At 42.1% G+C, this 26,771-nt stretch overlaps 1 protein-coding gene across 2 annotated transcripts in view; it reads left to right on the plus strand.

Annotated features, from left to right (window-relative positions):
- The first annotated feature begins 399 nt into the window (after positions 1-399).
- SCG5 (secretogranin V) overlaps positions 400-26,771 on the plus strand; it is an 88,923-nt gene continuing 62,551 nt past the window's right edge. For both annotated transcript variants that reach the window (XM_049898507.1, XM_049898508.1), the window contains exons 1-2: positions 400-507; positions 3,023-3,255. In XM_049898507.1, coding sequence (XP_049754464.1) covers positions 410-507; positions 3,023-3,255 — 331 coding nt within the window. In that variant the 5' untranslated portion in view covers positions 400-409. The remainder of the gene's footprint in view (positions 508-3,022; positions 3,256-26,771) is intronic.

A 26,771-nucleotide genomic window follows, 5' to 3' on the forward strand; every position in this document is an offset into this window, starting at 1 on the left:
CAAGCCAAAGAATTTTTTTTTTTACTTTTTTTGGTACTTTACATGGTTCACAGAGCAGATTAGTTTCTCGTTAAACAATTACTACACATTATTTTGTGACATTGGTTGCCAACCCCACGACATGTCAACACTCTCCCCCACTCGACCTTGAGTTCCCCGTTACCAGCGTTCCTGTCCTCTCCTGCCTTCTTGTCCTTGCCCCTGGGCTGGTGTGCCCATTTAGTCCCGTTTTGTTTTCTGGGCCTGTCTAAGAATTTTGTAAGCTGTTCTATAATGGAGGAGGAGAGTCTGAAGGAGGTGTTCCCAGTGAAGAGGTTTGTATGCTGTTGTTGAGAGACCCATTTATCCCCGTTTGCGTCCTGGCCAGGCGGCTTCCACCTGCTGGAGGCGGGGCGCGGGCGGAGCTAGGATGCGGAGGGAGCTGACGCACGGCCACCCAGCTCCCCCGACTGCCGGCGCGACCCCGACCGAGGCCCAGACCGCAGCAGGCTCCCCGGCCGCCCCTCGGTGAGTACCCGCTCCACCTGCTGCTGCCCACCCGAGATCTGCGGCTCCTTGGGGATCGCGACTGAGGGAGGGCTTCCTGCTGAAATCCTGGAGCTGGATGGAGATCGGGGCCAGACAAAGGATGGGTGAGGGGTCAGGAAGATCAGCTATGTACCAGGGGAAAGGAGTACCGAGGGAGAAGATTGGGGGCTCATCAGATCAGAACGGTGTTGGCTGGGGATGGAAATAAGACAGACATCTTGGATTCAGAGCGAACTGGAAAAGACAGAAATGGACCGAGAGACTGGTGTCTGCCTCGGGCCTTTTCCATCACAACCGCAGGCTTTGCTGTTGCAGCAAAGAGCTGCCTTCAGCTCTTAGGGTAGCAAGGTTTTATATCTGCAAGTGACTAGAGGAAGACTTTCCGTTTACAGAAAAATATATAGGGGGTATGAATATTTCCATTTCAGGGAAGAAAATATGTGGTTTTGCCTCTTCAGCCATCCCCCTCAAAAAAAAGAAAAAAGAGAGGGGTGTTCAAAAAGGAGGGTTTGCTGGGCTGCTGCCTGGAGAATCCATCCTCAGCAGGGCAGGTGCCTGCAGAGGGCGGTTGTGTGAACACTGTCCGCTTGTTCTCAACGCATCTGCATAGGAGCCAAAATCTAGGACAGACGGACTCCCCCGACCAGGGTTCTCCCTCTCCCCCACCTGCTCTGTCTCCCTTCTGTCTTCACCACCCTTCCCCAAATTCTCATTTCCAGAACTGTAGCAATAAATAGGCCAGCCTGAGGTGATAGTGCCAACACAACAACAGCAAACATTAGAGGGGGCTCACTCTGCCTGGCATTGTTCTAAGTCCTCTTACGCGTGTTTGCACAATTACCCTCACAACAGCCCTATAAGGGACATACGCTTATTATCCCCTTTTTGCAGATGAGAAAACTGAGGCACTCACCCGAGGTCACCTGGCTAGTGCCAGGCTGAGCAGGAGTATCTCATCTCCCTGCCAGATGGCAGGGCAGGGCCTGAGTGTGTATATTTCCGTTCCTGTCAGGACCGCAAATATAATAGGTGTTTGATAAGCAAAAACGTTCTTTTCCACCATCCCCTGACCTTTCCACCCTGCTTTACCACTTGTTTCTCTGAAAGTCCTCTTCCTATTTAGCCTTTTCTCCCCTGAAATTGGGAAAACACAGAATATTGCTATCCCTCTACGTTTCTCAAAATCGAGGGAAGATTTTTCTTTTTTCCTTTTTATATTAGGACGAGATGGTGTGAGTGGTTGGGTTGAGGTAACGCAGAACATTCTGGGAGATGCAAGGAGAATAAAAAATGAATGAGCATGAAAACACTGTCTAGACCAAATTTACTTGCCCTGAAAAAAAAAAAAAGAAGAAGTAAATCAAAATCAGACTGCTCACATAAAACACTGCTTATCAGTGGGTTAATTTTTCATAAGACTAGCTAAGGGCTGAAATGAATGGCTGGAAACTGTTGATAATTTTGAAGCCGAAGTGTAATGTAAAGGTAGAGGAAAAGGTTACTTTGGAAAAAAATTCTCTGCCTTTCCCTGTTAGGAAAGGCAGACTGCTGATCTAGGGAGAATTATTAATCTGATAGTTAATCTAGGTTATAACTATGAACCAAAAATAATTATAAAGCAATGAATTGAATTCCAAGTATATAGTTGGGTGAATCTGATATCCATGCTAGATTAAACCAAAAACATTGCTGTCAAGTCAATTCCAGCTCTCAGAGACCCTGTAGGACAGAGTAGAACTGCCCCATAGGGTCTCCAAGGAGCGGCTGGTAGATTTGATTTGCCGACCTTCTGATTAGCCACCGTAGCTCTTAACCACTGAACCACCAGGAGGCCTGTGAATATTGCCAGCTACCATTTTTATGGCAGACTAAGCTTGTCTCATTAGGTCAAGACTGTGTTTTGTATGTATATATGGTTAAGTCATATGTGTAGAGTGGGTGGTACCCCATGTTTACTTTATATTTTGAAATACAAGTATATGTAAATGTAAATATGAAATTTTATACTTTGTAATACCTGATTCTTCTTACAGACCATAGTAACCAATGACATTTTTAGAGTTATGACAGAAATTTCTTAAATTTCCTAACTATTCCTGAGAATGGCCCAGAGTTCTCCACCTAGGCAAGCTTCCATCAACATGGGCAAATATTTATTGCCTTTGATTGTTCTGTATAGTCTTTAAGTTGCAAACAAGAAAATAAAGGCTATAAACATTAAAAGAAAAGGAAGGAGAACTGCTATCCCAGGCAAGCCTTCCCAAAAATGCAGGTACAGAAAGAACTGGATACCTCAGACTGTTTTTTTTTTTTTCTTTAATACCTTCCCACAGCAGATGTCCTGCATAGGGTAGACACTTAAGACAAAAGCAAAACTCTTAACGATTTCGTCACTGTGTCCCCTTTCTGGGTAGTCCTTGGAGTGGTTGCATGATTGCATTATCACGATTGCCAATTGCGGCCAATCTATCAATGTTTGGTCTTTTTTCTGCAGGTTAAAAATGGTCTCCCAAAGGGCGTTTGCCCTGCTATCTGGCCTACTGTTTTGGTTGGCATTTGGATGGACCCCGACATCTGCTTATAGTCCTCGGACCCCTGACCGGGTCTCAGAAACAGATATCCAGAGGCTGCTCCATGGTGTTATGGAGCAATTGGGCATTGCCAGGCCACGGGTAGAATATCCAGCTCACCAGGCCATGAATCTTGTGGGCCCTCAGAGCATCGAAGGTATTTATCAGTTTAAAGTTTTATTAGTGTATTTAAATTGTTAGTACATTTTAAAAAGATTCGATTTCCTCTCTCTACTTTCCCTTTCTTCTTTATCTACACAGTATATACACACACACACCCACACGAGACTCTAAATCCCATGAGGGCAGGGACCTTATCTAATTCCCAGCTCTAGCCCCAGGCCCCAGCACAAAGTCTGGTACATAATGGGTGCTCAATTAGTATGTGTTGAGTGAAAGAGGTAGCACCTAAAGATAAATTGGAACCCGCACCAAATGTTTTCACCCACTACTGATCTTAGGGAAATTTTGTCCCCAGCTAGTTGCCTCTTTGAGCCACTGCCAGCTGGAATTTGTAAAAGATTCCTGAAATGTAGGACTTGCAGGATCTGATTGGATTCTTAGGGCTGACTGCAGATACCCCCAAGAGGAGTATGAACCGCCCGTGATGCAGCATCAGACAGGAGCCTTATATCCGTGCTTTGCTTTGGTTCCTTTCAGATTCTGAATGATCTCCTTCCCCACTGAGGTGGAGCCTAAAGCAGTAGCTTGGTTAATTTAGGTTAAGCGCAAAGGAGCACTTCCTTACAGTTCAATTGTTTGCCTGTCAGAGGGGTCCTAGAGACAACATATTGAGGGATATGAATATTTTCTCAATATAGTCTCAAAACACACCCAGCTAAATGACATTCCCTATGGATCGATGATGCATAATTTTGCCTGAGTCTGTGATTGCCAGAAATGCTATCTGCCTTGAGGGCCTGTGAACACCATGAGTGTTATTGATACGTGATTCATATTTCTGTCTTGTAACCCAGTTTTTTCAAATTGTACTTTAGGTGAAGATTTACAGAACAAACTAGTTTCTCATTAAACAGTACAAATATATTGTTTTATGACATTGGTAACAACCCCACGACATGTCAATACTCTCCCTTCTCAACCTTGGATTCCCTATAACCAGCTTTCCTGTCCTCTTCTGTCTTCTAGTCCTTGCCCCTGGGCTGTTGTGCCCCTTTAGTCTCGTTTTGTTTTATGGGCCTGTCTAATCTTTAGCTAATGCGTGAACCTCAGGAGTGACTTCATTACTGAGCTAAAAAGGTGTCTGGGGCCGTACTCTCAGGGTGTCTCCAGTCTCTGTCAGGCCAGTAAGTCTGGTCTTTTTTTGTGAGTTATAATTTTGTTCTACATTTTTCTCCAGCTCTGTCTGGGACCCTCTTGTGATCTCTCTCAGAGTGGTCAGTGGTGGTAGCCGGGCACCATCTAGCTGTACTGGACTCAGTCTGGTGGAGGCCGTGGCAGTTGTGGTCCATTAGTCCTTTGGACTAATCTTTCCCTTGTATGTTTAGTTTTCTTCATTCTTCCTTGCACCCGAAGGGGTGAGACCAGTGGTATATCTTAGATGGCCACTCACAGGCTTTTAAGATCCCAGATGCTACTTACCAAAGTAGAATGTAGAACACTTTCTTTATTAAATCATGTTATGCCAATTGAGCTAGTTGATCTCTAAGAACCCAGATTTTTAAGCCACCGAGTAAAAATAACTCTCTAGGGTTGTTGTCTCTTTGGGTTGACATTTGATTTCAGGAAGGGACTAAAACAGACATTTTGAATCAGCAAGCATACAACCCTAGCATAGGGCTTGAATGAGAATAAATCAGCTGGGCTTTTCTCCACCTCTTTTGGGGAGAACCTAAATCCTTGCCAGCACCTGCCATCTGTTGCTTCAAGCACACCTATCCATTTCAGACCAGCTCTTTTAAGACAGTAAATATCTGCCCTTTTAACACAGTAAGTGCTTGGTCAGTCACCCCGCTGTTGTCACGGAGAAAGCTTTTCGAGTTTCCATTAATGCCTGGAGGCCTGATCATCTGTACTGGAACAGAAACTGCAGCTCCCTGGGCTTCGAAAGCCTGTGTTCACCCAGAGCCTCATTTAATCCACTAGGATCCAACTGTTTAGCCCCCGGGTGGCACAACCGGTTCACATGCTTGGCTACTAACCGAAAGTTTGGCTATTCAAACCCACCTAGAGGCACCTTGGAAGAAAGGCCTAGCTAGCTGCTTCCAAAAGGTCACAGCCATGAAAACCTATGGAGAGCAGTTCTACTCTGCAACCCATGGGGTCCCTATGAGTCAAAATCAACTCAACAGCAACTGGTTTCTACGCCAGACATTGCGCAGGAGTCCAGAAACCCTGGTGGTGTAGTGGTTAAGAGCTGCAGCTGCTAAGCAAAAGGTTGGCAGTTCAGATCCACCAGGTGCTCCTTGGAAACTCTCTGGGGCAGTTCTACTGTGTCCTGTTGGGTCACTGTGAGTCGGGATTGACTTGATGGCAACAGGTTTATTTATTTATGTTTTTGTGTGCAGGAGTCTGGGGCACCTCTGCCCCGAGAGATTCAGATTCTGGGGTGGGGGGGGGAATGTTGTTGTTAGTTGCCCTCTGAGGTGATTCCAACTCGTGGAGAGCCCATGTGTACAGATCAGAACTGTGCTCTGCAGGGTTTTCAAGCTGTGATCTTTCGGAAGCAGTTCACCAGGCCTGTCTTCCAAGATGCCTCTGGGTGGATTCCAACCTTTCCATTTGCACCCAGAGACTCCCGGGTAGGTGGTGGTGGTGATGGTGGCGGGGGGATATAAAAAGTTACTGTTTTGTATCACGGCAAGTGTTTGGGAAGATGTATAAGTAAGTGGCTGCCATGAAAGCAAGGAGTAGGAGTTAACTTATTCGGCTTAGGGGCGGATGGGAGTGGTTGTAAGGGAATGTTCTTTGAACAAGCAACATTTGCCTGGCTTTTGAAGTTTGAGTAGAATTCATCTGAGGTGGCCGGGCATTCTAGGCAGAGGGACCAGCAAGTGAAAAGGCATGGAGGTTTGGAAGAACGTGGATTAGGACAATCCAGAATTAAACATCTCCTTCCATTATTACCCATGGAATAATACCAGGGCCTAGCAATTCTGGGTCCCCTCTAACAGCCTCAGCAAGGAGTGAATGTTGGCTTGTGTTTTAGCTTTCTCTTGCTCTATAACAAATCAATCACTGCATCCTTCTCAGCGTGAAACCATACCCATTTATGACCTGTTTCAGTGGCACAGGAGCCATCTGGGCACAGGTTAGCTGGGTGCCCTGCTGAGAGTCTCCCCAGGCTGAAGTCAGAGTGTTGGCAGGGCAGCAATCTCAGCTGGAGCTCCAGGTCCCTCCAGGTCCTCGTCCACCGTCATTCAGGTTGCTGGCAGAATTCAGTTCCTTTTGGTTATAGGACTAAGAAAAAAACCCAACTCATTGCCGTTGAGTCAATTCCAAATCACAGCGACCCTATAGAGCAGCGTAGAACTGCCCCACAGGGTTTCCAAGGCTGTAATCTTGCAGAAGCAGACTGCCACATCTTTTTCCCATGGAGCAGCTGGTGGTTTTGAACCGCCAACTTTTCTGTTAGCGGCTGAGCACTTAACCACTGCGCCACCAGGACTCCCCTGGGTTATAGTAGTTCTTAAAAATAGAATTATAACTAGCTTTTAAGTATATGAGATAACGCCTGTATAAATTACCAGTAGGTTACTGAGGTATATAAAAACAAACAAAAAAAAAAAAAACAGTGCATATATCCCATTTTAAAAAAAAAAAAAATCTCTCTTTCGATACCATATTCCCTCAACCACCAACCTTTCAGTTAGCAGCTGAGCGTTTAGGTACTGCACCACCAGCCCTCATCTGTTATAGGACTGAGGTCCCCTTTTTCTTGCTCAGTCCCTCTTAGCTCTTAGAGGCTGCTTTCAGGTTGTGGCCCTCTCACAACATGGCAGCTTACTTCTTCAACACCACAGAGAGAATGTCCCTAAGGCTTGCTAAGGTGGAGTCTCATATAATATAACAATTAGGGAGTGACCATCCCATCACCTTTATCGTCTAACAAGGGAGTGCTATCCCATTATGTTCCCAGGTCCCTCTTTACTCAAATGGAGAGGATTACGTACGGCGTGTAGACCAGAGGGTAGGAATCGGGAGCCATCTTAGAATTCCGCTTACTACAGCCTAGATGGAAACCCTGGTGGCGTAGAGGTTAAGTGCTACAGCTGCTAAACAAAAGATGGGCAGTTTGAATCCACCAGGCGCTCCTTGGAAACCCTATGGGGCAGTTCTACTCTGTCCTGTAGGGTTGCTATGAGTCGGATTTGACTTGACGGCAACGGTTAACAACCTAGATGGAAGCTAACAGAAAATAGTCCAAAGGCATTGGGGGGAAAAGACACAACATAGGAAGTCCAATTTTTCCCAGTCTTGGGCCCTGGCGTTTATTTCATTGGGTATCTTATTCTGATTCATGTGCGTGTAGCATGGTTTCAATTCATCCGTTTATTTGCTCCACAGCAGTGGGTGTTCAGACATTCACTCAGGCTAATTCCCAGACTTCCATGTAAACAAACCCCCTTCAATGGATACATAGAGTTTCTACTGTACCCCTTCCAACATTTATTTTAGGATTTTATTATAAAGACTCAATTAGAAAGTATTTTCTAGTTTGCATAAAAGAATATACATAATACATGTATTCTGGTGCAAAATTTAATACAAATTTAGCATGGTAATTTTGAGCATAGACTTTATTCTTAAGATACCTGGATTCCAATGCCAGCTCCATCATTAATTAGTGGTGTGATCTTGAGCAAATTACTTAACCTCTCTGTTTGCATTTAGCCTGAAGGCAGGATTTAAATTCAGTCATCTGCAAGCAGATAATATTCCCGTTGTTGTCGAGTCGATCCCGACTCACAGCAACCCTATAGGACACAGTAGAACTGCCCCATAGAGTTTCCAAGGAGAGGCTGGTGGATTCCAACTGCTGATCTTTTGGTTAGCAGCCGTAGCTCTTAACCACTATGCCACCAGGGTTTTCAATATTCTCATCCAGAGAAGACAAAATAAAGTTTTAGCATGCATGACTGTACTACAGTGAAATCATTTCTAAGTAAGTCTTTATCGTTGTCACTGCAGGTGAGAATTTCTAGTTCCAGGTGCCTATTGAGTCAATTCCAATGTGTGGTGACTTCATGTGTGTCAAAGTAGAACTTCACTCTATAGGGTTTTCAATGGCTGATACTTTTCCTAAATAGATTGCCAGAACTTTCTTTCTACGTGTCTCTGGGTGGACTTAAACCACCAACCTTTTTGTTAGCAGTCAAACACATTAGCTGTTTGTACCACCCAGGGACTCCAGATGAGAATTACAGGACTTTTAAGTTCCTGGAGGGCAGTTTTCTGTACTATAAGGTCACTGAGTCAGAATCAAAACCCATTGCCTTTGAGTGGATTCTGACTCAGCAACATCGTAGGATGGAGTAGAACTGCCCCAAAGGGCTTCTAAGGCTGTAATCTTTATGGTAGTAGACCGCCATATCTTTCTCCCGTGGAGTGGCTGGTGGGTTCAAACTGTCAAATTTGTTAGCAGCTGAGTGCTTTGCCACTGCACCACCAGGGCTCCTCTGGATTATATTAGTTCTTAACAATAGAATTATAAATTAGTTTTTAAGTATATGAGATAGTGCCTATATAAATTACCATTAGGTTACCAAGGTCATATATCCCATTTAAAAACAAAAAACTCTCTCTTGATCCCATATTCCATCAACTTTTACTGTACTATTTTTCTGCTCCCCTTCACAGTGAACATTCTACATGTGATAATTATACTTACTCCCCTCCATTCTCTCCAAGTCCTTTGTAGTCCACTGTTCCCACTGCTCATTCATTACTTCCACAAGTATTTAAGTGTCAGGCACTGTTTTAGGTACTGGGAAATAATCCTAAACCTCAAAAAGTGGCAAGGCAGGATAAACAAATAAATAAAATACATAGTATGTCAGGTGGTTATATGTGCTTTTAAACAATTAAGCAGGGGTGAGGGCTGGAGGAAACAATGTAGAGGTTGGGAACTCCTCACTGAGAAGATGAGCAAAAATCTGAAAGAGTTGAGAGTAAACTGTGGTATGTGAGGGAAGAACATTTCAGCCTGAATTGTGTCCCCGCCCCCACCAGAAAATGTGTCAGCTTGGCCATGGATCCCAGTTACGTGTGATTGGCCACCATTTTGTCATCTGATGTGATTTTCCCATGTGTTGTAAATCCTACCTCTATGATGTTAATGAGGTGGGATTAGCGGCAGTTATGTTATGCTAATGAGATATAAAAGAGAGAAGCAAGCATAGAAACGGGGGACTTCATGCTACCAAGAAACGAGAGCCAGGATAATAGCGTATTTTTTGGACCTGTGCGTCCCTGTGACGAGAAGCTCCTAGATCAGGGAGAGATTGATGGTGAGGACCTTCCCCCAGAGCTGACAGAAAGAGAAAGCCTGGAGCTGGCACCCTGGAGCAGGCACCCTGAATTCAGACTTCTATCCTCCTAGACCGTGAGAGAATAAATTTCTGTTTTTTAAAGCCATCTGCTTTGGTATTTCTGCTACAGCAGCACTAGATAACTAAGACAGTTGTTGTTGTTAGGTGCTATTGAGTCAGTTCCGACTCATAGCGACCCTGTGCACAACAGAACGAAACACTGCCCAGTCCCGAGCCATCCTTACAATTGTTGTTCTGCCTGAGCTCATTGTTGCAGCCACTGTGTCAATCCACCTCGTTGAGGGTCTTCCTCTTTTCCACTGACCCTGTACTCTGCCAAGCATGATGTCCTTCTCCAGGGACTGATCCCTCCTGACAACATGTCCAGAGTATGTAAGACGCAGTCTTGCCATCCTTGCTTCTAAGGAGCATTCTGGCTGTACTTCTTCCAAGACAGATCTGTTCATTGTTTTGGCAGTCCATGGTATATTCAATATTCTTCGCCAACACCACAATTCAAAGGTATCAATTCTTCTTCGGTCTTCCTTATTCATTGTCCAGCTTTCACATGCATATGATGTGATTGAAAATACCATGGCTTGGGTCAGGTGCACCTTAGTCTTCAGGGTGACATCTTGGCTTTTCAACACTTTAAAGAGGTTCTTTGCAGCAGATTTACCCAGTGCAATGCGTCTTTTGATTTCTTGACTGCTGCTTCCATGGCTGTTGATTGTGGACCCAAGTCAAATTAAATCCTTGACAACTTCAATCTTTTCTCCGTTTATCATGATGTTGCTTATTGGTCCAGTTGTGAGGATTTTTGTTTTCTTTATGTTGAGGTGCAATTGCAATCCATACTGAAGGCTCTGGTTTTTGATTTTCATTAGTAAGTGCTTCAAGTCCTCTTCACTTTCAGCAAGCAAGGTTGTGTCATCTGCATAACACAGGTTGTTAATGAGCCTTCCTCCAATCCTGATGCCCTGTTCTTCTTCATATAGTCCAGCTTCTCGGATTATTTCTTCAGCATACAGATTGAATAGGTATGGTGAAAGAATACAACCCTGACACACACCTTTCCTGAATTTAAACCAATCAGTATCCCCTTGTTCTTTCGGAACAACTGCCTCTTGATCTATGTAAAGGTTCCTCATGAGCACAATTAAGTGTTCTGGAATTCCCATTCTTCGCAATGTTATCCATAGTTTGTTATGATCCACACAGTCCAATGCCTTTGCATAGTCAATAAAACACAGGTAAACATCCTTCTGGTATTCTCTGCTTTCAGCCAGGATCCATCTGACATCAGCAATGATATTCCTAGTTCCACGTCCTCTTTTGAAACCGGCCTGAATTTCTGGCAGTTCTCTGTCGATATACCGCTGCAGCATTCAATATACTGAATGACCTTCAGCAAAATTTTGCTTGCGTGTGATATTAATGATATTGTTCTATAATTTCCACATTCAGTTGGATCACCTTTCTTGGGAATAGGCATAAATATGGATCTCTTCCAGTCAGTTGGCCAGGAAGCTATCTTCCATATTTCTTGGCATAGATGAGTGAGCACCTCCAGCGCTGCATCTGTTTGTTGAAACATCTCAATTGATATTCCATCAATTCCTGGAGCCTTGTTTTTTGCCCATGCCTTCAGAGCAGCTTGGACTTCTTCCTTCAGTACCATTGGTTTCTGATCATATGCCACCTCTTGAAATGGTCAAATATCGACTAATTCTTTTTGGTATAATGACCCTGTGTATTCCTTCCATCTTCTTTTGATGCTTCCTGCGTTGCTTAATATAATATTTTCCCCATGGAATCCTTCACTATTGCAACTCGAGGCTTGAATTTTTTTGTCAGTTCTTTCAGCTTGAGAAATGCCGAGTGTGTTCTTCCCTTTTGGTTTTCCACCTCCAGCTCTTTGCACATGTCATTATAATACTTTGCTTTGTCTTCTCGAGACGTCCTTTGAAATCTTCTACTGAGTTCTTTTACTTCATCAATTCTTCCTTTTGCTTTAGCTGCTCAATGTTCGAGAGCAAGTTTCAGAGTCTCCTCTGACATCCATCTTGGTCTTTTCTTTCTTTCCTGTCTTTTCAGTGACCTCTTGCTTTCTTCATGTATGATGTTCTTAATGTCATTCCACAACTCGTCTGGTCTTCGGTCACTAGTGTTCAGTGTGTCAAATCTATTCTTCAGATGGTCTCTAAATTCAGGTGGGATGTATTCAAGGTCATATTTTGGCTCTCGTGGACTTGCTCTGATTTTCTTCAGTTTCAGCTTGAATTTGCATATGAGCAATTGATGGTCTGTCCCACAGTTGGCCCCTGGCCTTGTTCTGACTGATGATACTGAGCTTTTCCGTCGTGTCTTTCCACAGATGTAGTCAATTTGATTTCTGCATGTTCCATCTGGTGAGGTCCATGTGTATAGTTGCCCTTTATATTGGTGAAAGAAGGTATTTGCAATGAAGAAGTCCTTGGATTTGCAAAATTCTATCATTCCATCTCCGGTATTGTTCCTACCACCAAGGCCATATTTTCCAACTACTGATCCTTCTTTTTTGTTTCCAACTTTCTCATTCCAGTCGCCAGTAATTATCTGTGCATCTTGATTGCATGTTCGATCCATTTCAGACCGCAGCAGCTGATAAAAATCCTCTATTTCTTCATCTTTGGCCCTGGTGGTTGGTGCTTAAATTTGAATATTAGTCGTAGTAACTGGTCTTCCTTGTAGGCTAAGGGATATTATCCTATCACTGACAGCGTTGTACTTCAGCATAGATCTTGAAACGTTCTTTTTGATGATGAATGCGACACCATTCCTCTTCAAGTTGTCATTCCCAGTATAGTAGACTATATGATTGTCTGATTCAAAATGGCCAATACCAGTCCATTTCAGCTCACTAATACCTAGGATATCGATGTTTATGCGTTCCATTTCATTTTTTTTTGTTCTTAATAATATTTTATTGTGTTTTAGGTGAAAATTTACACAGCAAATTAGGTTCACCTAGAATAGTTTCTGGGATAATAGTTTCTGGTGGTGTAATAGGTAAGAGCTACAGCTGCTAACCAAAAGGTTGGCAGTTTGAATCCACCAGGTGCTCCTTGTAAACCCTATGGGGCAGTTCTGTTTTGTCCAATAGGGTCACTATGAGTTGGAATCGACGACAACGGGTTTTTGGTTTTTAATAGTTTTTATACAAATTCTTCATGCCATTGGTTAAAGTTTTTACAAAGTGTCCACATTCTCATTAGTTTCATTCTGTTTGTTCTGTTTCCATTGATCTAGCTTCCCTTCCCCTCCTTGCCATCTCATCTTTGCTTTTGGGTAAATGTTGACCATTTGGTCTCATACAGTTAATTGTTTAAGGGAGCACATTACTCATGGGTGGTAATTGTTTATTTTATAAGCCAATCTATTAGGCTAAAAGGTGACCTGTAGAAATAGCTTCAATTCCACGTTCAAAGAGCATTTCAGGGCAATAGTCTCAAGGATTACTCTAGTTTCCATTGCTCCAGTAGGTCTGGCCTTTTTGTGGAATTTGAGTTTTGTTCCACGTTTTTCTTTCATTCTATCCGGGACCTTCTATTGGGTCTCTGGTCAGAAGGGTCGGTAGTGGTAGCCAGGCACCATCTAGTTCTTCTGGTCTCAGGTTTGAAGAGACTATGGTTCCTGTGGGCTGTTAATCTCATGGACTTGTTTCTTCTTTGAACCTTTGATTTCCTTCATTCTCTTTTGCTCTGAATGAGTAGAGACCAGTAGTTATAAGGAAGGTGACTTTTTTTTTTATTAACTTTTATTAAGCTTCAAGTGAACGTTTACAAATCCAATCAGTCTGTCACATATAAGTTTACATACATCTTACTCCGTACTCCCACTTGCTCTCCCCCTATTGAGTCAGCCCTTTCAGTCTCTCCTTTCGTGACAATTTTGCCAGCTTCCCTCTCTCTGTATCCTCCCATCCCCCCTCCAGGCAAGAGTTGCCAACACAATCTCAAGTGTCCACCTGATATAATTAGCTCACTCTTCATCAGCATCTCTCTCCCACCCACTGACCAGTCCCTTTCATGTCTGATGAGTTGTCTTCGGGGATGGTTCCTGTCCTGTGCCAACAGAAGGTCTGGGGACCATGGCCGCCGGGATTCCTCTAGTCTCAGTCAGACCATTAAGTTTGGTCTTTTTATGAGAATTTGGGGTCTGCATCCCACTGATCTCCTGTTCCCTCAGGAGTTCTCTGTTGTGCTCCCTGTCAGGGCAGTCATCGATTGTGGCCGGGCACCAACTAGTTCTTCTGGTCTCAGGATGTTGTAGGTCTCTGGTTCATGTGGCCCTTTCTGTCTCTTGGGCTCTTAGTTGTCGTGTGGCCTTGGTGTTCTTCATTTTCCTTTGCTCCAGGTGGGTTGAGACCAATTGATGCATCTTAGATGGCCGCTTGTTAGCATTTAAGACCCCAGACGCCACATTTCAAAGTGGGATGCAGAATGTTTTCATAATAGAATTATTTTGCCAATTGACTTAGAGTCCCCTCAAACCATGTTCCCCAGACCCCCGCCCTTGCTCCGCTGACCTTTGAAGCATTCATTTTATCCCGGAAACTTCTTTGCTTTTGATCCAGTCCAATTGAGCTGACCTTCCATGTATTGAGTGTTGTCTTTCCCTTCACCTAAAGCAGTTCTTATCTACTGATTAATCAATAAAAAACCCTCTGCCTCCCTCCCTCCCTCCCCCCTTCGTAACCACAAAAGTATGTGTTCTTCTCAGATTTTACTATTTCTCAAGATCTTATAATAGTGGTCTTATACAATATTTGTCCTTTTGCCTCTAATTTCGCTCAGCATAATGCCTTCCAGGTTCCTCCGTGTTATGAAATGTTTCACAGATTCGTCACTGTTCTTTATTGATGCGTAGTATTCCATTGTGTGAATATACCACAATTTATTTACCCATTCATCCGTTGATGGACACCTTGGTTGCTTCCAGCTTTTTGCTATTGTAAACAGAGCTGCAATAAACATGGGTGTGCATATATCTGTTTGTGTGAAGGCTCTTGTATCTCTAGGGTATATTCCGAGGAGTGGGATTTCTGGGTTGTATGGTAGTTCTATTTCTAACTGTTTAAGATAACGCCAGATAGATTTCCAAAGTGGTTGTACCATTTTACATTCCCACCAGCTGTGAATAAGAGTTCCAATCTCTCCGCAGCCTCTCCAACATTTATTATTTTGTGTTTTTTGGATTAATGCCAGCCTTGTTGGTGTGAGATGGAATCTCATCGTAGTTTTAATTTGCATTTCTCTAATGGCTAATGATCGAGAGCATTTTCTCATGTATCTGTTGGCTGCCTGAATATCTTTAGTGAAATGTGTGTTCATATCCTTTGCCCACTTCTTGATTGGGTTGTTTGTCTTTTTGTGGTTGAGTTTTGACAGAATCATGTAGACTTTAGAGATCAGGCACTGGTCGGAGATGTCATAGCTGAAAATTCTTTCCCAGTCTGTAGGTGGTCTTTTTACTCTTTTGGTGAAGTCTTTAGATGAGCATAGGTGTTTGATTTTTAGGAGCTCCCAGTTATCAGGTTTCTCTTCATCATTTTTGGTAATGTTTTGTATTCTGTTTATGCCTTGTATTAGGGCTCCTAAGGTTGTCCCTATTTTTTCTTCCATGATCTTTATCGTTTTAGTCTTTATGTTTAGGTCTTTGATCCAGTTGGAGTTAGTTTTTGTGCATGGTGTGAGGTATGGGTCCTGTTTCATTTTTTTGCAAATGGATATCCAGTTATGCCAGCACCATTTGTTAAAAAGACTATCTTTTCCCCAATTAACTGACACTGGTCCTTTGTCAAATATCAGCTGCTCATACGTGGATGGATTTATATCTGGGTTCTCAATTCTGTTCCATTGGTCTATGTGCCTGTTGTTGTACCAGTACCAGTACCAGGCTGTTTTGACTACTGTGGCTGTGTAATAGGTTCTGAAATCAGGTAGAGTGAGGCCTCCCACTTTCTTCTTCTTTTTCAGTCATGCTTTGCTTATCCGGGGCTTCTTTCCCTTCCATATGAAATTGGTGATTTGTTTCTCTATCCCCTTAAAATATGACATTGGAATTTGGATCGGAAGTGCGTTATATGTATAGATGGCTTTTGGTAGAATAGACGTTTTTACTATGTTAAGTCTTCCTATCCATGAGCAAGGTATGTTTTTCCACTTAAGTATGTCCTTTTGAATTTCTTGTAGTAGAGCTTTGTAGTTTTCTTTGTATAGGTCTTTTACATCCTTGGTAAGATTTATTCCTAAGTATTTTATCTTCTTGGGGGCTACTGTGAATGGTATTGATTTGGTTATTTCCTCTTCGGTGTTCTTTTTGTTGATGTAGAGGAATCCGTGATTTTTGTATGTTTATTTTATAACCTGAGACTCTGCCAAACTCTTCTATTAGTTTCAGTAGTTTTCTGGAGGATTCCTTAGGGTTTTCTGTGTATAAGATCATGTCATCTGCAAATAGTGATAACTTTACTTCCTCCTTGCCAATCCGGATACATTTTATTTCTTTGTCTAGCCTAATTGCCCTGGCTAGGACTTCAAGCACGATGTTGAATAAGAGCGGTGATAAAGGGCATCCTTGTCTGGTTCCCGTTCTCAAGGGAAATGCTTTCAGGTTCTCTCCATTTAGAGTGATATTGGCTGTTGGCTTTGCATAGATGCCCTTTATTATGTTGAGGAATTTTCCTTCAATTCCTATTTTGGTAAGAGTTTTTATCATAAATGGGTGTTGGACTTTGTCAAATGCCTTTTCTGCATCAATTGATAAGATCATGTGGTTTTTGTCTTTTGTTTTATTTATGTGATGGATTACATTTATGGTTTTTCTGATATTAAACCAGCCTTGCATACCTGGTATAAATCCCACTTGATCATGGTGAATTATTTTTTTGATGTGTTGTTGGATTCTATTGGCTAGAATTTTGTTGAGGATTTTTGCATCTATGTTCATGAGGGATATAGGTCTATAATTTTCTTTTTTTGTAATGTCTTTACCCGGTTTTGGTATCAGGGAGATGGTGGCTTCATAGAATGAGTTGGGTAGTATTCCGTCATTTTCTATGCTTTGAAATACCTTCAGTAGTAGTGGTGTTAACTCTTCTCTGAAAGTTTGGTAGAACTCTGCAGTGAAGCCGTCCGGGCCAGGGCTTTTTTTTGTTGGAAGTTTTTTGATTACCATTTCAATCTCTTTATTTGTTATGGGTCTATTTAGTTGTTCTACTTCTGAATGTGTTAGTTTAGGTAGGTATTGTTTTTCCAGGAATTCATCCATTTCTTCTAGGTTTTCAAATTTGTTAGAGTACAATTTTTCGTAGTAATCTGAAACGATTCTTTTAATTTCATTTGGTTCTGTTGTGATGTGGTCCTTCTCTTTTCTTATTCGGGTTATTTGTTTCCTTGCCTGTATTTCTTTAGTCACTCTAGCCAATGGTTTATCAATTTTGTTAATTTTTTCAAAGAACCAGCTTTTGGCTTTGTTAATTCTTTCAATTGTTTTTCTGTTCTCTAATTCATTTAGTTCAGCTCTAATTTTTATTATTTGTTTTCTTCTGGTGCCTGATGGATTCTTTTGTTGCTCACTTTCTATTTGTTCAAGTTGTAGGGACAGTTCTCTGCTTTTGGCTCTTTCTTCTTTTTGTATGTGTGCATTTCTCGATATAAATTGGCCTCTGAGCACTGCTTTTGCTGTGTCCCAGAGGTTTTGATAGGAAGTATTTTCATTCTCGTTGCATTCTATGAATTTCCTTATTCCCTCCTTGATGTCTTCTATAACCCAGTCTTTTTTCAGGAGGGTATTGTTCATTTTCCAAGTATTTGATTTCTTTTCCCTAGTTTTTCTGTTATTGATTTCTAGTTTTATTGCCTTGTGGTCTCTGAAGATGCTTTGTAATATTGCGATGTTTTGGACTCTGCAAAGGTTTGTTTTATGACCTAATATGTGGTCTATTCTAGAGAATGTTCCATGTGCGCTAGAAAAAAAAAGTATATTTTGCAGCAGTTGGGTGGAGAGTTCTGTATAAGTCAATGAGGTCAAGTTGGTTGATTGTTGTAATTAGGCCTTCCGTGTCTCTATTGAGCTTCTTACTGGATGTCCTGTCCTTCTCCGAAAGTGGTGTGTTGAAGTCTCCTACTATAATTGCGGAGGTGTCTATCTCACTTTTCAATTCTGTTAAAATTTGATTTATGTATCTTGCAGCCCTGTCATTGGGTGCATAAATATTTAATATGGTTGTGTCTTCCTCATCAATTGTCCCTTTTATCATTATACAGTGTCCTTCTTTATCCTTTGTGGTGGATTTAAGTCTAAAGTCTATTTTGTCAGAAATTAATATTGCTACTCCTCTTCTTTTTTGCTTATTGTTTGCTTGATATATTTTTTTCCATCCTTTGAGTTTTAGTTTGTTTGTGTCTCTAAGTCTAAGGTGTGTCTCTTGTAGGCAGCATATAGATGGATCGTGTTTCTTTATCCAGTCCGTGACTCTCTGTCTCTTTATTGGTGCATTTAGTCCATTTACATTCAGCGTAATTATAGATAAATAAGTTTTTAGTGCTGTCATTTTGATGCCTTTTCATGTGTGTTGTTGGCAATTTCATTTTTCCACATACTTTTTTGTGCTGAGACGTTTTTCTTAGTAAATTGTGAGATCCTCATTTTCATAGTGTTTGACTTTATGTTAGTTGAGTCGTTACGTTTTTCTTGGGTTTTATCTTGAGTTATGGAGTTGTTATACCTTTTTGTGGTTACCTTATTATTTACCCCTATTTTTCTAAGTAAAAACCTAACTTGTATCATTCTATATCGCCTTCTATCACTCTCCATATGGCAGTTCAACGCCTCCTGTATTTAGTCCCTCTTTTTGATTATTGTGATCTTTTACCTATTGACTTCCATGATTCCCTGTTATGTGTATTATTTTTTTTTTTTAATTAATCTTAATTTGTTTTTGTGATTTCCCTATTTGAGTTGATATCAGGAAGTTCTGTTTTGTGACCTTGTGTTGTGCTGGTATCTGATATTATTGGTTTTCTGACCAAACAATATCCTTTAGTATATCTTATAGTTTTGGTTTGGTTTTTGCAAATTCTCTAAACTTGTGTTTATCTGTAAATATCTTAATTTCACCTTCATATTTCAGAGAGAGTTTTGCTGGATATATGATCCTTGGCTGGCAGTTTTTCTCCTTCAGTGCTCTGTATATGTCATCCCATTCCCTTCTTGCCTGCATGGTTTCTGCTGAGTAGTCAACTTATTCTTATTGATTCTCCCTTGAAGGAAACCTTTCTTTTCTCCCTGGCTGCTTTTAAAATTTTCTGTTTATCTTTGGTTTTGGCGAGTTTGATGATAATATGTCTTGGTGTTTTTCTTTTTGGGTCAATCTTAAATGGGGTTCGATGAGCATCTTGGATAGATATCCTTTCGTCTTTCATGATGTCAGGGAAGTTTTCTGTCAGGAGTTCTTCAACTATTTTCTCTGTGTTTTCTGTCCCCCCTCCGTGTTCTGGGACTCCAATCACTCGCAAGTTATCCTTCTTGATAGAGTCCCACATGATTCTTAGGGTTTCTTCATTTTTTTTAATTCTTTTATCTGATTTTTTTTCAGCTATGTTGATGTTGATTCCCTGGTCCTCCAGATGTCCCAGTCTGCATTCTAATTGCTCGAGTCTGCTCCTCTGACTTCCTATTGCGTTGTCTAATTCTGTAATTTTATTGTTAATCTTTTGGATTTCTACATGCTGTCTCTCTATGGATTCTTGCAACTTATTAATTTTTCCACTATGTTCTTGAATAATCTTTTTGAGTTCTTCAACTGTTTTATCAGTGTGTTCCTTGGCTTTTTCTGCAGTTTGCCTTATTTCGTTTGTGATGTCTTGAAGCATTCTGTAAATTAGTTTTTTATATTCTGTATCTGATATTTCCAGGATTGTATCTTCATTTGGGAAAGATTTTGATTCTTTTGTTTGGGGGGTTGGAGAAGCTGTCATGGTCTGCTTCTTTATGTGGTTTGATATGGACTGCTGTCTCCAAGCCATCACTGGGAAACTAGTTTTTCCAGAAAATCCGCTGACTGGTACGCTGGCTCCAGGCTCTGAAAACAATCGCTGCTTCCCCGTATTTGTTCGTTCTCCATCTCTAAATCTGTGTTTGTTGTTCAGGGTTCGTAGATTGTTATGTATGTGATCGAGTCACTTGTTTTTCCGAGTCTTTGTTGCAAGAGGGATCTGAGGTAGCGTCTACCTAGTCCGCCATCTTGGCCCCACCCAGGAAGGTCGTTTCATTTCATTTTTGATGATTTCCAATTTTCCTAGATTCATGCTTCCTACATTCCAGGTTCTGATTATTAATGGATGTTTGCGGCTGTTTTTTCTCATTTTGAGTCATGCCATATCAGCGAACGAAGGTCCCGAAAGCTTTACTCCATCCATGTCATTAAGGCCAACTCTACTTTGAGGAGTCAGCTCTTCCCCAGTCATCTTTTGAGTGCCTTCCAAGCTGGGGGGCTCATCTTCCAGCATTATATCAGACAATGTTCCACTGCTATTCGTAAAGTTTTCCCTGGCTAATGCTTTTCAGAAGTAGACTGCCGGGTCCTTCTTCCTACTCTGTCTTACTTTGGAAGCTCAGCTGAAAGCTGTCCTCCATGGGTGACGCTGCTGGTATCTGAATACTGGTGGCATAGCTTCCAGCATCACAGCAACATGCAAGCCCCCACAGTACAACAGACTGACAGACAGGTGAAGGTCTAAGACAGTAGGGGTTAGGAACTCCTCACTGGGATGATGAGCAAAAATCTGAAAGAGTTGAGGAAGTAAGCTGTGTAGTACGTGGAGGAAGAAAATTCCAGGCTGACAGAACAGCAAGTACAAAAGACATAAGATGGGAGTTATTTGAGGAAAAGCTAGAAGGCTGGTGTGGCTGAAGCCAAAAGATTCCAGGAGAGTAGTAGGGGATGAGATTGGGGTAATTGCAGGAAGGCAAAGTGGGAATTTGAGTGTGTGGGGACAGATCACATGGGGACTTACAAATAACCTGTTGCCCTTAAGTCGATTCCCACTCTATCGCGACCCTATAGGATAGCGTAGAACTGCCGCATAGGGTTGCCGAGGCTGAAATCTTTACAAAAGCAGACTGCCACATCTTTCTCTAGCGGACCGGCTAGTGGGTTTGAACCACTGACCTTTCGGTAAGCAACCGAGGGCTTTAGAGGCCTATAAAAACTGACTTTTCCTCTGAATAAGTGTAGCAATTAGAGGGTTGGACAGAGTAAAGTGAACAGCCTTCATTTAAAAAGGACCACTCGGAATGCTGTGTTGAAAATATACCTGTAGGGAGGGAGAGGAGGTAATGCCCCAGGCGAGAGATGTTCTAGCGTGGTAGCTATGAAAGCGAGGAGAAGTGGTTGGACTATGGATGTATTTTGAAGTTAGAGCCAACAGGATTTGCTAATGGGTTAGATACAGGAGCTGAAAGAAAGAGGAGTCAAAGGTGACACCAAGATTTTTGACTTGAACTGGAAAAATGGAAGACTGCAAGAGGGGCAAGTTTTTATGGGAAGATCAGACGTTCAGTTTTATGCATGTTTGATTTGAGATGCCTGTTAGATCGTTCATAACAAGATCAACAATTGCCATGCCAGATTCACCTATATTCTCTGCCTTCTTCAGTACACTTGACCATTCCCTTAAAACCATTTTCTTTCTTGGTTTTGATGCCAAGATATACCAAGATGGCATACTTTTGGCTTTATTCCTTCCTTTTGCTTTTTCCCTTTAATTATTTCTTCTCAGTTTTGTTTACTAGTTTCTCCTCGTCCTGTAATGCTGTCTTTAATTGCTAAGTTCTCCGGGGCTCAGTGCTCATCTGCTGCTCTTGTTCTCCTAAATTCCCTGCCCAGGTGATCTCATTCATTCTCCTGACTCTATACATTATATCTTTGCCAATGACTCCAATATTTGTATTTGCAACCCAGACTTCTTTATTATATATCCACAAGCTTGCATGAATCTCCAAATTACTATTCCTTAATCCTGATTTCTGCATCCACCACCTTCCCCAATCTGTTCATATCATTCTTTTATATCTCAATCAATAGTGCCACCACTTAGCTGTATACGCCATGCAAAAACCCCGGGAGTTATCTTTGATTTTCTCATCACACATTATACCCAAACTATAAGAATTTATTTCATTTCTCTCTCCCAGATGTATCTGTAATTTGCCTGTCCTTTTCTCTAGCTCCACTTGAAACACCCTGGTCCAAGATACCATTGTATCTGGTATGGATTTTTGAAATTGCCTTCTAACTGCTCTTCCTGCTTCTTCTCTTGGTCCTTTCCAAATTGTTCTCTTCAGGAAAGACAGAGTTAAATTTTTTCTTTTTATTATTATTATTGTACTTTAGGTGAAGGCTTACAGAACAAACTAGTTTCTCATCGAACAGTACACACATTGTTCTATCACATTGGTTAACAACCCCACAACATGTCAACACTCCCCCTTCTCAATGCTGGGTTCCCTATGACCAGCTTTCCTGTTCCCTCCTGCCTTCCAGTCCCTGCCCCAGGGCGGGTGCATCCCTATAGTCTTGTTTTGTTCCATGGACCTGTCCAATCTTTGTCTGAAAGGTGGACCTCAGGAGTAACTTGATTTTGGAGCTGAAAGGGTGTCCAGGGGCCATACTCTCAGGGTTTCTCCAGTCTCTGTCAGGCCAGCAAGTCTGGTCTTTCTTTCTGAGCTAGAATTTTGTTCTACGTTTTTCTCCAGCTCTGTTGGGGACCTTCTATTGTGATCCCTGTCAGAGCAGTCAGTGGTGGTAGCCAGGCAACATCTAATTTTAATGGACTCAGCCTGGTGGAGGCCATGGTAGATATGGTCCATTAGTCCTTTGGACTAATCTTTCCCTTGTATCTTTGGTTTTCTTCATTCTTCCTTGCTCCCTAAAGGATGAGACCAGTGGAGTATCCTAGATGGCCACTCAACAGACTTTTAAGACCCCAGACGCTACTCACCAAAGTAGAATGTAGAACATATTCTTTATGTTATGTTATGCCATTTGAGCTAGACATTCCCCAAGATCATGATCCCCACAGCCCTCAGCCCAGCAAGGTGGCAAACTTGTGCTGCCTTAGCTGATAAGGGACCTCTGCACGTATCTCTCGTCGTTCTCTGTTCTCTGTCTGTCTCTTATTCTATGCAGTGTTTGGCTGAGTGTTTTATCTCTTCATTTGACACTTCAGGTTCTCGAAATGACGTTTGTCTCTGTTTTACTTAGTTTTTCAGGTCTTTGCTGTGGAAGGACGGCATGGTGCTTCTGTCTATGGTGCCATGTTGGCTGGAAGTCCAGAGCTGCATTTTTTAAATAAAAGGTTTAAATCAGATCATATCATTCGCCTGGTTCAAACCTAATTGGTGGCTTCATACGGCACCTTGAATAATAGTAACACTTCTTGCCATGACTTATAAGGAGCCACACGAGCTGACGTCTCCTTTCCTGCCAGGCTCACCCTCTCATACTCTGTCCCAGGCACCCTGGCCTCCCTGCAGTGCTTCAGTCACACCAGTCTCTTCCCATCTCATGGCCTTCACACACGTTGTTCCTCCCGCTGTATCTTTCTTGTGTTTAGGTGTTGGCTTCAAAGTCACCTACTGAGAGAGGCCTGCCCTCACTGCTCTGAGTAGCCCCTCATTTTCTGTTAGAGTGCCCCATTTTTTAAACTTTCATAGCATTTCTTGTAATTAGCAGTTAATGTTTACTAACTCACTGTCCATCTCCCCCACTGGAAGGTGAGCTTCGTGAGGCTGTGTCTGCTTTATTCACTGCCTTATACCCAGTCACATAGTAGGCACTCAGTAAAATAAATTTGAGGAATGAATACATAATACCAAGGAAAAATAAATATTTCTAGTGACAGTAACACTGCAAAGAATGGGAATCCCAGAACACTTAATTGTGTTCATGAGGAACCTGTGCATAGACTAAGAGGCAGTTGTTCAAACAGAACAAGGGAATACTGTGTGGTTTAAAGTCAGGGAAGTGTGCGTCAGAGTTATATCCTTTCACCGTAGTTTTTCAATCTGTATGCTGAACAAATAATCTGAGAAGCTGGGCTATGTGAAAAAGGCATCAGGATTGAAGGAAGACTTATTAGCAACCTCCGATATCAGCAGTGGGCTCCAGCATAATGATTGTGGACATGGCACAGGACCGGGCAGTGTTTTGTTTTGTCGCACATAGGGTCACTATGAGTCAGAACCGTCTTTACAGCACCTAACAACAACTACTTGATATCTGCATCTGTTGAGACTTTTTTCATTTCCGTTCAAAGAAAATATTCCGTTTTTATTCTGTGTTAAAAAATAAAAAAATCTACCTGGAAGTCCTTGCAATGAGTTCAATGATATGTGCTCAGCAAAAATGTCTGTTTACGTAGACAGATTTTTGACTGTGATCATCACTGCGTGAGGTTTCTGCCCGTTGTACAGTTGTCTGTCTAGAAACAGGAAGGACATTTTGCAGTTCTGGACCCAAACCAGCAGAGGGCCAGCTAGAATAGAAGTTTATCCCGGAGGATTTCTGAAGCCAGGGAGCCTCCTGGTTGTTAATAGCTCTAAGTGGTCGCTGGAGGAAGCCATTTGCCAAAAACATCTAGAGAGGATTGGGGGTTATTTTGTACTTCTGGCTTGGCATCTTAGACATGGCTTGGTAAGCAGCATCTTTCACATGTATAAATTCTTAGCCCAAAGCAAAATAAAAACACGAAGACAAACAGGGGCCCACTTGGTGTTACACAGGGAAAATAGTATGTGTTTTGATGGCTAGGAAAACTAGGATTGAGTCTTGGCCATGCCATTTACTAGCTGTGTGGAATCTTGGCAACTTTCGTGAGCCATAGTTTTCTGGTGTCAAAGGGGGGTTCCAGCGCACTGTCTGGCACACAATAAGTAGGTGCTGTTAGTAAATGAACTGCAGATATACCTCCTATGACTTTGTGGATTATCAGCAGCAGGTTTTAAATCTTTAATGGCTTTCCCTGATCTTACTTTTGATTACTCACTCGGTTAGCAGTGTGGTTCAGGTATGGCGCAGTACGCTGTGTATTTCAGCAGTGCTCATCTCCCCCAAGCCCGAGCTTGCTCCTTGTCCCTATAACGTAGCTGAATGGCTGTTGTTATGCTATTCCCAGAGGCAGTAGAGCTACCAGCCATCCAAGGGACTAACTCAGAGAGCCATTCATTTTAACTTTAATTAAAAAATTTTTCTTTTCTGTTTGCTTTCCTGTCCCCTCCTGCCTTCTCATCCTTGCCCTTGGGCTCATGTGCCGCTTTAGTCTCATTTTATTTTATGGGCCTGTCTAATCTTTGGCTGAAGGATGAACCTCGAGAGTGACTTCAGTACTGAGTTAAAAGGGTGTCTGGGGGCCATACTCTTGGGGTTTCTTCAGTCTCTGTCAGACCAGTAAGTCTTGGCTTTTTTTTTCTTTTTTGTGAGTTAGAATTTTGTTCTACATTTTTCTCCAGCTCTGTCTGGCACCCTCTATTGTGATCCCTGTCAGAGCAGTGGGTGGTGGTAGGCAAGCACCGTCTAGTTGTGTTGGACTCAATCTGGTGGAGGCTGTGGTAGTTGTGGTCCATTAGTCCTTTGGACTAATCTGTTCCTTGTGTCTTTGGTTTTCCTTATTCTCTCTTGCTCCAGACGGTGTGGGACCAGTGGAGCTCTTAAGATCCCAGATTTACCAAACTAGGATATAGAACATTTTCCTTATAAACTGTGTTATGCCAATTGAGCTAGATGTCTAATTTAAAATTCAATGTTAGTTTCCTCCACAGTTTTAGGCCACCGGATATCTAGCACACTAATATCTATCGATATAGAAATTTATTCAATTTTAATGTTTGATAATTTTGAATAATTTTAAATCTAGCCAAACACAAGAGTACCAAAATTCCTTTGGCCTCCAAAATTTGCATATTAAAGTAATCAAGATTATTTTCTTAATAAATATCACATGGAGAAGAGTCCTTTGTAAGATACAGCCTGTTTCAAGACACAGATCCCCAGAAAGCCTCTACTAGCCAACGTTTGGCCTCCGTAAAGGGGCTGCAGTACCCTATTAAGCCACAGGGTGGTAACAATTGCTTCCTATTTGAAGGATGGAATGTAGGCTGAAGTGAATACTGAAGAACAGTATCTGAGCCTCCCTTAGTTCCTGGCTACTTTTCTCTGCAATTCAAGGGGAGGGCAGGGCTAACTCTTGACCCAGGTATCCTGACTAAAGCCTGTTTCTAGGCTATCCCAATCCTGGGGGAACCAACCAGAACAATGGAACTGAGGGGTACTTTAGGCTAGGCTGGGGTCTCCAATTTGGCCCATAACCTTTGTGATCACCTTGAGCCTACCCTTACTCGAAACCTTAAAACATCCCAGACCAAGAGGCACTTGTTTAAACAGAACAAGGGATACTAAGTGATTTAAAATCATAAAAGGTATGTGTCAGAGTTGTGTCCTTTCACCATACTTATTCAGTCTGTATGCTAAACAAATAATCTGAGAAGCTGGACTATATGAAGAAGAACGTGGCATCAGGATTGGAGGAAGACTCGTTAACAACCTGTGAAATGCAGATGGTACAACTTTGTTTGCCGAAAGTGAAGAGGACTTGAAACACTGATGAAGATCAAAGACTACAGCCTTCAGTATGGATTACACTTCAACATCAAGAGAACGGAAGTCCTCACAACTGGACCCATAAGCAACATCGTGATAAATGGAGAAAATACTCATTTTACTTGTATCCACAATCAACACCCATGGAAGAAGCAGTTGAAAAATCAAAGTACGTATTGCATTGAGCAGATCACCTCTTTAAAGTGTTGAAAAGCAAAGATGTCACTTTGGGGACTAAGGTACACCTGACCCAAGCCATGATATTTTCAGTCACCTCATATTCATAGGAAAGTTGGACAATGAATAAGGAAAACTGAAGATGAGTTGATGCCTTCAAATTATGGTGTTGGCAAAGAATGTTGAATATGCCATGGACTGCCAAAAAAACAAACAAATCTGCCTTGTTAGAGGTACAGCCAGAATGCTCCTTAGAAGTGAGGATGGCAAGACTTCGTCTCATGTACTTTGGACGTGTTA

Source organism: Elephas maximus, chromosome 10 (genome assembly GCF_024166365.1).
Source record: "Elephas maximus indicus isolate mEleMax1 chromosome 10, mEleMax1 primary haplotype, whole genome shotgun sequence".
NCBI lineage: Eukaryota > Metazoa > Chordata > Mammalia > Proboscidea > Elephantidae > Elephas > Elephas maximus.